General features: G+C 54.9%; 1 protein-coding gene across 1 annotated transcript in view; it reads right to left on the reverse strand.

Moving 5' to 3' along the window:
• Positions 1–12,468, reverse strand: part of SYMPK (symplekin scaffold protein) — a 50,579-nt gene that overhangs the window by 5,190 nt on the left and 32,921 nt on the right. The window contains exons 12-22 of the mRNA XM_012520840.3: positions 10,887–11,091; positions 9,931–10,081; positions 8,511–8,746; positions 6,854–6,935; positions 6,535–6,648; positions 5,294–5,441; positions 4,202–4,362; positions 2,713–2,821; positions 2,259–2,359; positions 1,503–1,593; positions 359–460 (exon numbers count right to left, since the gene is read on the reverse strand). Of these exons, the coding sequence (XP_012376294.2) occupies positions 359–460; positions 1,503–1,593; positions 2,259–2,359; positions 2,713–2,821; positions 4,202–4,362; positions 5,294–5,441; positions 6,535–6,648; positions 6,854–6,935; positions 8,511–8,746; positions 9,931–10,081; positions 10,887–11,091 (1,500 nt within the window). The remainder of the gene's footprint in view (positions 1–358; positions 461–1,502; positions 1,594–2,258; positions 2,360–2,712; positions 2,822–4,201; positions 4,363–5,293; positions 5,442–6,534; positions 6,649–6,853; positions 6,936–8,510; positions 8,747–9,930; positions 10,082–10,886; positions 11,092–12,468) is intronic.

A 12,468-nucleotide genomic window follows, 5' to 3' on the forward strand; every position in this document is an offset into this window, starting at 1 on the left:
TTGGCAGAAACTGCCCTGGTTCATACCTCCTTGGGCACAACCAAGCCTGCCCTGCCGCTGTGCCTCTGACCAGCAATTCAGCTGGGAGCTTTGCTTCCTTCTGCTTCTTGGGCCCGGGGGCAGGAGAGTACTCGCACATCTCTTTTGGACTAGTCTGCACCAGGGCACAGGGCAGTAGGTGCAGCAGTTCTTTAGGCAGAGGGCAGAGGAAGGAAGGGAAGGAACAGGAGTGGGGAGGTCGTCTGGAACCCTGCAGGGGCTGCAGGCAGCGTTATCTCCACGCTGGTAGATGCCGGCCGTTTCCTCCCAGGGCCTGCCCAGGCCAGGCCACTTGCGGGGGGTGGGGGGAGCGCCTCACCTTTGATGATAGATTTCATGTCGCACTTCACTGTGTCAATGTTGTGTAATGCGATCAGAAGCTCTCCGGGATTCAGGGGGGACAAGGCAGAGTTCCCTTCACCTGCAGCAGGGGTTGGGGGGCAGAGACAGCACAGAGACTAAGTGAAGAGATGGGCCCGAGGTACCCAGACTGGGGAGGTGGTGAATGAAGATAAGGCTCCTTCTGCTTAGAGGGAGACAAAGGGTGTAGAGGAAGAGAGCCTGAGAGCCCAGAAAGGGGGTGCTCAGTGAGGTACCCGCCTGGAAGCCCAGCCCCTCTGGGAAACCTCACGCCAGCAGCCTAAGGTCTTCATGCCACTCTCCTTCCCCACACCAGGCTCCTGTCCTCGTTATAGCAACAAGTGTCAGAGCTGATCCTTTGTCCCTCTGCACTGGACTGTGAGCCCACGAGGGCAGGACCGGGCGGCAGCGAGCGCACAGGCTTGACAGGGGCCAAGCAAAGCAAAGCAGTGCCTGGGACCTTCCACACCACAGGCCCCAGGGGAGTGGGAAGGCCTCAACGCTGCAGTGGAGGAAGGGGGAGGAGACGGCTCTCTGAGGTTGGTATTCTGAAATTCCCAGCCACTTGCTTTTTTCCCAATCACCAGGCTGTAAGTGCACAGCTCCACTCCCACCCTAGTTCTGGCCAGAGGGGTGAGGAGCAAGGAATCCATTTTATATTACTTGGTCATTATTCTAAGTTGAAAGTTTGGCCTCCGTGTCAAGGAAATGCCCCTCACCCACACATTTGGGATTCAGGCAAGACCCGAGGAATGGCAGGAGTGGAACAGGTGACTGAGGGAGACTGGAAGGGAAGACACCCAAGGAGGAAACACTGTGGTAACTGGCCGGGCCGGTCAGACCCAGAGCCACAGATGAAACCATTACCCAAACAGCACAGGAGGGTTGCACGGGACTGGGATAGACAGTCAGACACTGGGTCTGATGGCAGCCCTGGGGAGCGTCACAAGTGCTCCTCTTCCCAAAAGCAGTGCACAGCATCACCTTCCGGAAGGCTGAGGCCCCCTTCTCCCTGGCCAGGGGTGGGGTGAGGGCGGCTCCTGGAGGAGTTGGGCACAGGGAACCAGGGGAAGGGGAGGAAAGGGCAGGGGCACATCACCTACCATGCTGGGTGCCCAGCAGGCGGTTGAAGACCTCTTTCACCACGATGGGGTTGAGTTTGATGAGTTTGGGCAGGGCCTGGATCACCTCTTTCTACAGGGAGAAGAGCAGGGCAGGCAGGTCAGATGCTCCCCCTCCCCACCTACCTGCCTGCCTGGGGACATGAGGGACAAGGTCTGGCCCCGCAGTCCCTCTGTGCGTTCTTTCCCTCCTCACTTCCTCAAGGAAGCTCAGGGCTGAGCTCTCCCAGCCCACTGGCCCTGATACTTTCACAACCACCTGGTTCCCCACCTGAGTCCTCTTGGTGCCCAGTGGTCCTTGGGCGGCCACAGCGGTCACACACACGGGCTCACAACCACAACCCCTTCACAGATGAGGAGCTGGAGGCTTCAGCTTCTTAGGGGCAAGGCCTCTCAGGGGTTGCATGTGCTGGGAATAGTGTCATGCCTGTGTCACTTAGGCTTGGGACAGTATTGTGTGGTGGATGGAGGAGGTCACAGCGACCCTCATTTTAGAGATGAGGAGACAGAGGCTCAGAGACAGGAAGGGATCTGCTAAGGTCACAAAGAAGAATGAAGTGGCGCTGGGGTTAGAGCCCTGTTCTGACGGACCCAGGAGCATGCCCCTAACTCTTTCCCATGGGCGCCTAGGGGATCAGGGGCTCCTAGGATTTCTGACCAAAGGCAAAATGTGATCCCACCTCCTCTCTTTTCTGGCTTGGCCTCCTCCCCTCTGCGCCCTCCAAGCCCTGGCAGTACCTTCTCCAGACCATTGAGCACAGGGATGAGGAAGCGGACATCTGGCAGGCGCTTATGGTAGAGGTCCCGGACCCGCTTGACCAGCTCCGGGGAGGGCGGCACTGTGGGTAGAATGAGCAGGAAGCCCCAGTGTTGGGGTGGCGCGGAGGGTGGGATGGGGTAAGGGCAGAGAGGGCAGAGAAACGGGGGTGTGTGTATGTGGGTGGGGAGGGACAACTCCATTTCAGAGAAGAAACTCTTGGCCCTTGATTTCTCATCTGTGGTCAGTAACACACTATTCCAGATGGAGAATCTGAGGCTCAAGGACGGGGCAAGACCCAAAGAGGTCCAACCATCTGGGGACCCTGCAATTCGGACTCCTGGGTCCTGGAAGCAGAGGCAGCGACTAGTGTAGGAAGTAGGGGAAGCCCAGGAGATGAAGGAAAGGATGAAAGGCGGGTCTCAGGAGAGGTACCCTTGTCTGTGAGGCTGTGCAGGCATCGGGTGACCAGTGTCTCCGCCCCCTTGGGACAGTTTTCCACCAGCAAGAGCAGCTCTGGTGAGTTCATGCCCATTCCTCGGATCTAGAGGGGGGAGAGAGGGATTACTGACTGAGTGTGAAGGCCTGGGGAAGGGCCAGGCAAACTGAGGAGGTTGAGCGGCCCCAGGGATAGGGGCCAGGGTGCTGGCAGTCTAGGGTGTGGGGACTGCTGGACTTTGGGGTAAGAACTGTCGACAGGACTGCCAGACTTGGGGGAATCTGGGAAAGGTGGGGGAGGTATAAGCCAGAAGTACCTTGGTCTCCTCCTACTGACCCAGAGTTCCTCCAGCTCCTTAGCCTCTGCCAGTACTAACCCTTCTACCTAGTGGGCCCTTTCTTCCCTGCTGTCCCACACCTGATCTCCTCTTCAAAGCCCAACATGTTTCCATTTCTGGGTGAAGACTTTCCCAGCTTCCCTGGGCATCAGGCGAGCCCTGCCTGCCCCCTTCCATGATGCCATCACCGGTCTGGCTGCGTACTCAGGCCAGGGCTCACACCTGCTGCCGCTTCTGCAGCGTGTCCTGCTCTGAGCCTTAAACACAGGAAGTGGGGACCAGGCTTCTGGAGTCCACCCTTCCTTCACGGAATAAACATTTACAATTATGAAGGAAACAACAGTCTTTACCCTCAAAGAGCTCCTGTCCAGTGAGCTCACTTTTCTGCAAGTTGTAAATGGCTCACCTTAAAAACGGGGATGATCTGTCCATCCCCACAACAATCCTACTATTCCCCATTTTATAAGTAAGGACACCGTGGAATCTGGGTGGCAGCTATGTGGGGAGTAACATACTGTTCTTTCTCCTTTTGTTTATGTTTGAGAATTTTCATAATTAAAAACTGTCAGGGAGAGGATGTGGCCTTGGTTACTCAAAGAAAAAGTAAAAGAAAAAAAAAAAGAGCAGAGTTAAAAAAAGCAGTTTCCAATTCAGCTGGAAATGGGAAGGGCAGATGCCCCAAATTCCAGGTGCCAGTTTGCAAATGAAGTCCTTTCTTCTGTGGGTGACTTGCAGCTCCAGGAGGGAGCAGGAGGGACTTATTTAACGACAGCAAAGATCCCCTGTAGCAATTCAGGGAGAAGGCCAACTCACAAATCATATCGATGACCAAAATGCTCATGACTGGAAGCTCACTGAATCCTCGCAATAGCCGGGGGGGAGGGGATGGCTTTGCTCCCGCCTACCAAGGGGTCCTCAGGCCGCACCGTGAGGTGAGACGAGGCGCACCCGGTCTTCCTGACTCCAGGCTCTTAACTGCTGGGCTGTCCTGCTCTCTTCCCACAAGCTGAGAGATGTGAGGATCACCTCTAAGCCACACAGCCACTGAGCCCGGAGGTGGTGGCCCTTTGTGCTAAGCATACGTATAATGAGGTGGGGGTGCTGGGGAAAGCATGAGTTGGGATCCAGCCCTGCCCATGGTGCCTCACTGGTTGTTCGATGACCCTTAGCACCGTCCGCTTGATGTCAGCGATGGCCTCAGTGTACACGGCTGCCAGCTCATGGATCAGCTTGTGGTTCTGAGGCAGGAGGGCCAAGTAGAGGTACAGACACTGCTTCACCGTCTCCTCAGTCCAGGGTGCTGCCACCTCTGTTAGAGCATGGGGCAGAGATCAGTCTGGCCCCATACTCTCCTCCCAACCCCCTCCTATCCAGTTCTCAGGTAGCAGCAGGTCAGTGGGGAGGGGAGGGTGAGCACAGGAAGGACGGGACTGGGAAGTCACCCCCACCGGACAACCAGCAGGGAAATGGGGAAGGGGGGCAGGGCCACTCCCTTCCGGAGCCCCTGCTCTGAGCTCCCACCGCTAGTCTCTGACCTCCAGGTCACACTAGAGGGGTCTTTGTAAAGGGCAATACTGACCCTGCCCTCTTCTGCTCAATATCCTTCATGGCACCCTGGGCCCTTTGGTAAAGATCACGATCCTCACCTTGATGACTTCCAAGGCCCTGTGGCGTCCACCCCGTCCACCCCATACTCTTCCATTCCCTGCCCTGCTGCATGCTGTGCTCCACTCCCAGGGGCCCATGCTCAAGCCTCCCAGAACACTGCTTCCCAACTCCTCCTACTTTGTACCTACTCATCCTTTGGGTCTCCTGCTGACGATACTCCTGGGAAGCATCCCCTGCATGTGCCTGTCACAGTTTGGAACTCACCAACTTAATGGTCTCTTTTCTTGGAGTCTAGGTTTGCCCACCTGTAACTCCAGGAGTCCTGAGTTTGGCGGAAAGACCTGACGCAAGAGGATCCTGCTGACATTTCCTGGAGTCCTGTCCCTGGCTAGCTCTCCTTGTCCCCAGCCTTAGCTCAAATGGCTCCTCCTCCTGGCAGCCCACCCTGACCCCTTAGGCTGGGCTCGCTCAGCCTTCTGGTTTCCCCATTCCAGCCCAGACTTCCTGGTTGGGACTACAGGGAGGTCCTCCCCAGCAGCCTGGGCAAGGCTCAGCAAGGACCTCTGTTCCCAGGGCCCAGAGCCTGTGTCACAGCAGGTATTCAATATGCATCTGAGGAACCTGCACCAAACCTGTGTCCTTGTCAGCTCCAAACAGCACAGACGGTGGGTTGGGGTGGACCAAGAGCTGCAGGTAGTTGAGGGCAAATTTCTCCACATACTCGCGCAGCTGCTCCTTCTCATACATGCGCTTGATGAAGAGCAGAGCCTGGGAACGTACCTGGAGATGGGAGGTAAAATGGGGAAGTGTGAGGGTGGGGGGGAAGGCTGCTGCTCTTCTCAGCTTGGTGGTACTTGTGTGAAAACAAGCCCACTTGAGAAAGGCCCCAGCCTATGGCTGGTCAGCACCTCGGGAACAGTGGGCCAAACTCAAGGCCCTGCACAAGCTCACTGCCTACTCTTCAACCGCATCCCTCACTTGCTACTCTCCAACCAGACTTAGCTCTGTTCAGTTACTCAAGAGAGACAGACTCTCCTTAGCTTTGAATCTTGGCACGGAAGGCGTCCTGTCCCTAGAATGTCAGCCTGCCACCCCTTCCTTTTAGTGCTGGCTAGATTCCATTTCACAACTTCAACCACTGGGATCCACAAGGGCAGGGGCTGGTTGTGGGCACTGCTGAGTCCCCAACAGCCAACACCAGCCCAGGGCCAGAGAAGGAGCAGAGTGAAGGTCTGCAGAATGGACAGGCACACCAGGTGGCCTCAGGAGCCACCAAAAGACTGGAGCAGGGATGGCTCAGGGCTCCCCCTCTACTCTGTGTGTGCTGTTCCCTCTGCCTGCAACACCCCCACCTACTCACACTTCAGGTTTTGGCTCACGTGTTCCCTCCTCCAGGAAACATTCCTGGGAACATTTCCCCTGCCCATGCTCCAGGCAAAGGGTCAGAGCCCTCTGTGCCAGTATGTCTCACAGGACTCCACCTGCTTGGCACCCCCAGTTCCCAGCACAGGGCCAGGCCCCAAGAAGACCTCCCCAACCCTGGTGGAGCGAGGGTGAGAATAGCCCTGCCCTTCCAGGAGGACACGGGGGCGTGTGCATGTGTGTGTATGCACAGCAGGGACAGTCAAACGCATTCACCTCTAGTTTCTGGGCAGCTTTCATCACTGAAAATAAGAAAGGAAAGGAAAGACAGAAAAAGAAAGAAAAGAAAAGAAAAGAAAAAGAAACCAGAAAAAGCAGTTGCAAGTACGGCATTAGGCCCAGAGAGAACCTTTCAGAAGGATGTGGGAGGGGGGGTGGTTTTCTCAGGACAAAGGAAGGTCTTTGCAAATGGCTGGTGGGGTATAGCCCGGCACAGCTGGCAAGGAATCACCTTGTCCTTCTCGTGGGAACTGAGGTCAAGCAGGACATGCAGGTACTGGAACTGGCGGGAGGGGCGTTTGAAGATCAGGTCTCGAAGCGTGGACATGCCCAGGTAGGTGCGACTCTGCGGCAGGAGGGAGGGGCCATGAGGTCGGGCCAGGCCTCGCCATGTCTCCACCACACAGTCTGCCCTACCCCACTGTACCCTCAGCCTCACAGAGGCCCCTGCCACAAGGTCTAGGTGTGTCCCTTAGCCCCCTTGCCCCCTGCTGTGGGCTTCAGCAAGCAGGACTCCTGCCTGTATCACGATGCTAAGGACCCCTCCTCACCTCGTCCTCGCAGTACTTGCGAATCACCTCCAGGGCATTCTCAGTGATGAGTGGCGCCTCCAACACAACTTTGGTGAAGATCCTGCAGAGAGGGGAGACAGGGAAAGGCTGCAGAGAGGAGGACCACCTCGTTTCAGCCTGATGTCCCCTCCTCCTGAAAGAGTCCCGCTGGATTGCAGGAGCTCAGAGCTGGCAGGATCCTATGAACGTCAACCCCTAGTCACGGCTTTGGAGGTGAACAGACAGGTTCACAAACTGGCAGGTGAGTGACCTCAGATAGAAACATTACCTCTCTAAACTCCGTGTCTCCCCTTTGTAAAATGAGGAGTCATGATTCAATTTATCTAGCACACATTTCTGAGTGCCAGGATACAGAAGTGAAGGAGAAAGACAGGATCTTTGTTCTACAGGAGCTTACATTCTAGTGGCAAAAAAAATCAATGTAAAAGTTCAGGCTGTCACAAGTATTTTGTATAAAGAAGTAATAGGAGGGAAGCAGAGATGGCCCAGCGGTTAGGGCGTCCGTCTACCACATGGGAGGTCCGTGGTTCAAACCCTGGGCCTCCTTGACCCGTGTGGAGCTGGCCCATGCGCAGTGCTGATGCGTGCAAGGAGTGCCATGCCATGCAGGGGTGTCCCCTGCGTAGGGGATACCCACGCGCAAGGAGTGCGCCCCGTAAAGAGAGCCGCCCAGCGTGAAAAGAAAGTGCAGCCTGCCCAGAAATGGTGCCACACACGGAGAGCAAAAAGAAACACAGATTCCTGGTGCCGCTTATAAGGGTAGAAGCGGTCACAGAAGAATACACAGCGAATGGACACAGAGAGCAGACAACTGGGGAGGGGTGGAAGGGAGAGAAATAAATAAAAAATAAATCTTAAAAAAAAAAAAAGTAATGGGAAAGAATGATGGGGTGGAGAGGGTATGGCTATTTTGGACACAGGGGCCATGGAAGGTGGCTTGAGGTAACATGTGCGTAGATGTGGTTGAGAATGAGCCAGCCATGCCAAGGGTGGGGGACAGCATCCCAGACAGAGAGTGGACTGTGTCAAGGCCCTGACTCGGCATGTCTTTGAAGCAGGTGGAGGCCAGAGTGGCTGAAGTTCGGGTGGTAGGGGACAGAACAAGAAACTGAAAAGGGTGATCGGGCTGGGTCACTCAGGGCCTCGTAGACCCTAATGAGGAAGCTGTATTTTATCCCCAGAGCAAAGGACAGCCATGGAAGGTTTTTAGCAGGGAAGCAACAAAACAGAATTTACATCATGAAATATCCCCAGGCTGTATGTGGAGAATGGCCAAGCGACCTGGAGGCTGAGGACAGTGAGGAGGTCACAGAACGATCTGGGCAAGGGATGGGAAAGGAGAGAAGTCAGTCTTCAAAACAAGCCTGTCAGCTGGGGACTGTCATTTACGGATGGCAGAGGTCACAGAGAGCAGGAGGCCAGCTGTGGAACAAGGTCAGGGAGGGCAACCCAGAGCCCACACTCAATTCCACTCTTGCCCAGGCCTCCCGAGGTGGATGGGCACATGGAGGACAGCCGGGGGAAGAGGGAGGTAGGCCAAGACTGGAAAAGAAGGTGGGGCAAAGGAGAGACTCTGCGGGTCAGGAAGGGGAGTGCAGGCCTGGCCCCCCAGGGAGGGGCAGGGTGTCCCACTCACCCATCCTTCTGGTCTGGCTTCTCTTGCAGGCCGGAGAGCAGGCGGATGAGGCAGTCCTCATACTTGTCCAGGGCGCCCGAGGCCCTGGCTGCCAGGTAGGCGTTGTACTCCTGGTAGAGCCAGGCAAAGGCCAGGTCTAGGCGGGCCCGCACGTCCTCCAGGATGAAGGACAGGACCTCGGCCTTTAGGCCTGAGTCGAACTGCGTCGCCAGGCTGGCCAGGATCTTTACGCGAACCTGGGGGAAGAGCAAACATGAGTCTGCATGGGGGTGGGCCTCCCTCAACACCTCCCACCCAGGCTCAGGGACTGCCAACCCACCACCTAGCCCAGTCCAGACACAGTGGTAAGTGAGGAAGGAAACTGCCCACTAGGGCCCTGCTGGTGTGAAAAAATGAAAGAGAGAGAAAAAAAAGCCATCATCACCAAAGAAAGCTTTTAGTTTCCCAGAAGAGTATCGGCCTACTCAAGTGCACAGAAAGATGCTGATGGCTTCAAACAGTTTGCGCACTCGTCCCCCCTGGGGAGGGGAATGATATGCAGGCAGTGGCCAAGGGAAACTACCTATTGCCTGAAAATATTTTTTGACTGAGTGGATATCCACGTACTACTTTGCTAATTATCAATAGATTAAAAAGAATGGAAAATAAAGTCAAAGTTTACAAAAGCAGCTAGTGACAAAATCTAGGTATGTGTGACTCTAAATCATGACAACAACGATGATATTAACCACAAAGTAAGAGAAGAGCAGCAGTCCTCACTTGCAGAGTTCCTCACACAGCCCTGCGCTAACTCAGAGCTCAGGTGTATTCACCGTATCCTCCTCCCCATCACGTGTGAGGACTGCGACTGTCTTCATTTTAGAGAGGACAGTGAGGGAAGCAGACTTGACCCAGTGGTTAGGGCATCTGCCTACACATGGGAGGTCCTCCTTTACCCGTGTGGAGCTGACCCATGCGCAGTGCTGATGCGCGCAAGGAGTGCTGTGCCACGCGGGGGTGTCCCCTGCGTAGGGGAGCCCCATGCGCAAGGAGTGCGCCCCGTAAGGAGAGCCGCCCACTGCGAAAGAAAGTGCAGCCTGCCCAGGAATGGTGCCGCACACACAGAGAGTTGATGCAGCAAGGTGACACAACAAAAAGAAACATAGATTCCCGGTGCCGCTGATAAGGGTAGAAGCAGTCACAGAAGAACACACAGTAAATGGACAGAGAGAGCAGACAACTGAGGGGGGGGGCAGGGAGAGAAATAAATAAAAAATAAATCTTAAAAAAAGAGAGAGGACAGTGAGGCCTGGAGGCTCCCATGTTCTGAGGTGGGCTTGGGAGCCAGGGAGGTGTGACTCCAGGGCCCACCTCTTCACTGGGACATGAGGTAGGCTCTTGAGGGGGGGAATGGGGGCTTGGGGTGGGGGTAGGGGCAAACCTGGGCCGCCCCGCTGCAGGCCACAGCTTTCTCTGCCCGCAGGATCCGCTTCACAGCACCTAACTTCATGGCCTCGACCTGGGCGTCAGTCAAGGGCTTCAGCACGTCACTCAGACGGAAGATTTTCTTGCGCCCACCAGCGCCTGTCAGCCTATGTGAGAAAGTAGGGACAGGAACAGTGACTTGGAGCTGAGCCCCACCCAGGGACAGGGCAGGCCACCCAGAGACACTGCTTTCCTCCTTCATGCTGCCTGTCAAATTCCCTGTGATGCTGAGCACAGCAGGGTGCAGGGTAAGGAGCAAGGAGGAAGCTGCTTTATGCAAAGAGTCTTTCAGGGAAGGTGTCTGTGAGGAGGTAACGTGTGAGTAGTGATCTGAGCAAAGCAAGAGAAGAGGACCCATGGACACCTGGCAGTGAGAATGGAAAGTGCACAAGCCTGGAAGCAGGGACCTGCATGGCTGTTCAAGGAATTCCAAGGTGGCTGGTGTGATGGGGGGACAGAGTGAGGAGAAGGGAGCAAAGCTTGGAGAGGAAGCAGGGAATCACTCAAGGCCCTATTAGCAAGACTCGGTTGGGGACAGGGAGGGTCTGGCTGGATTTTGTAGCCTGTAAGGGAGATAACAAGGAGGAGGGCGACAACCAGGAGCAACTACTATACATTAAAAATACGTTAAGATGCTTTATAATGGCGATGGCTTTTAATCCCAAGAGTTAGCCAATTTAATTATCTATTCATCACCATGAACTGATTTAATTCTCCCATGATCCTTATGAGACAGATATTATCATTCTCCCAACTTTGGACATAAGAAAGCTAACATTTTAAATAGAAGAAAACAATAACTAAGCCTCAGTGGTTATGGCATCATCTCTGAGGCCAGACAGGTCCCTGTGAACCTTCTCTCTCTCACACACACCCACGCTGCCCCACCCCAACACCTGGAAGGAGGCCGACCTGGGCTGTGTGACGGGGATGATGGGCTCCGGCCTCCTCTTGGCCTGGGGCACCTCCTCCTCCAGAGGGGACATGGAACCCAGAGAGCCCACCACCGAGATGGCCTGGCCCTGGAACGACAGGCGCCGCTTGATCAGGACACTCTCCGGCTTTGCCACCTTCTCCTCCTTGGGCTCCTCCTTGCACTGTTTGGTCTGCTCCACACCTGACAGGCAGAGAAAGCTGGCACTGGGCACAATGGACCCACCTGCTCCCCATCCTGTAGCACCCTCCACCCACCTCAGCCCTGTCTTCCAGGAAAAAACTTTAATAATGATAATAACAACTGCTGACATCTGGGAACTTCCCATGTGCCAGGCCCTATTCTAAGCCTTGTACATGCAAACCTCATGTAAATCTCCACATCTTTCTGGGGTGGGTCCTCTTTTTGTCTCCATTTTGCAATACAACAACTGAGGCTCAACAAGATAAGACCTTCATTGATGGTGGGAGTATAAAATGGTACAATCCCTTTGGAAACTCGATTGGCAGTTGTTGTTTTTTAAGGAAGTACTGGAGATTAAAACTGGGACCTTGCACATGGGAAGCAGGCGCTCAACCACTGAGCTGCACTGGCTCCCATGATGGGCAGATTTTAATAGCAGTGAACATACCCTGACCAATGACCACCAATTCCACTTCTTGGTAGATACTCAACATAAATGAGGGCATGTGTGCATCAAAAGACTTGTTCATAGGTGCCTTATTCACAATAGCACCACTCTGGAAACAACCCACAGGTCCATCAACAGGAGTATGAACAAACGAATGGTAGCATAGTCACATAATGATATGCTACTGAATAATAAAAATTAAACTACTAGTTCACACATGGACAAATCTAAAAAAATTCATGCTAAGCAAAAGAAGCCAGGCTCTCTCCATTTATATGACATTCAAGAATAGGCAAAAATAATCTAGGGAGCTAAAAATGAGGGAAGCAGATTTGGCTCAATGGATGGAGCATCTGCCTACCACATGGGAGGCCCAGGGCTCAAACCCAGGGCCTCCTGACCTGTGTGATAAGCTGGCCCACACGCAGTGCTGAAGCACACAAGGAGTGCCCTACCAAGCAGGGGTGTCCCCCACGTAGGGAAGCCCCATGCGCAAGGAGTGCGCCCCGTAAGGAGAGCCGCCTGGCGCAAAAAAGTGCAGCTTGCCTAGGAGTGGCGCTGCACACACGGAGAGCTGACACAGCAAGATGACACAACAAAAAGAGATACAGGGAAACAGACTTTGGCCCAGTGGTTAGGGCGTCTGTCTACCATATGGGAGGTCCGCGGTTCAAACCCCGGGCCTCCTTGACCCGTGTGGAGCTGGCCATGCGCAGCGCTGATGTGCGCAGGGAGTGCCGTGCCACGCAAGGGTGTCCCCCGCGTGGGGGAGCCCCACGCGCAAGAAGTGCGCCCCGTAGGGAGAGCCGCCCAGCGTGAAAAGAGAGAGCAGCCTGCCCAGGAATGGCGCCGCCCACACTTCCCGTGCCGCTGACGACAACAGAAGCGGACAAAGAAACAAGACGCAGCAAATAGACACCAAGAACAGA

This window comes from Dasypus novemcinctus, chromosome 18 (assembly GCF_030445035.2).
Source record: "Dasypus novemcinctus isolate mDasNov1 chromosome 18, mDasNov1.1.hap2, whole genome shotgun sequence".
Classification (NCBI taxonomy): Eukaryota; Metazoa; Chordata; class Mammalia; order Cingulata; family Dasypodidae; genus Dasypus; species Dasypus novemcinctus.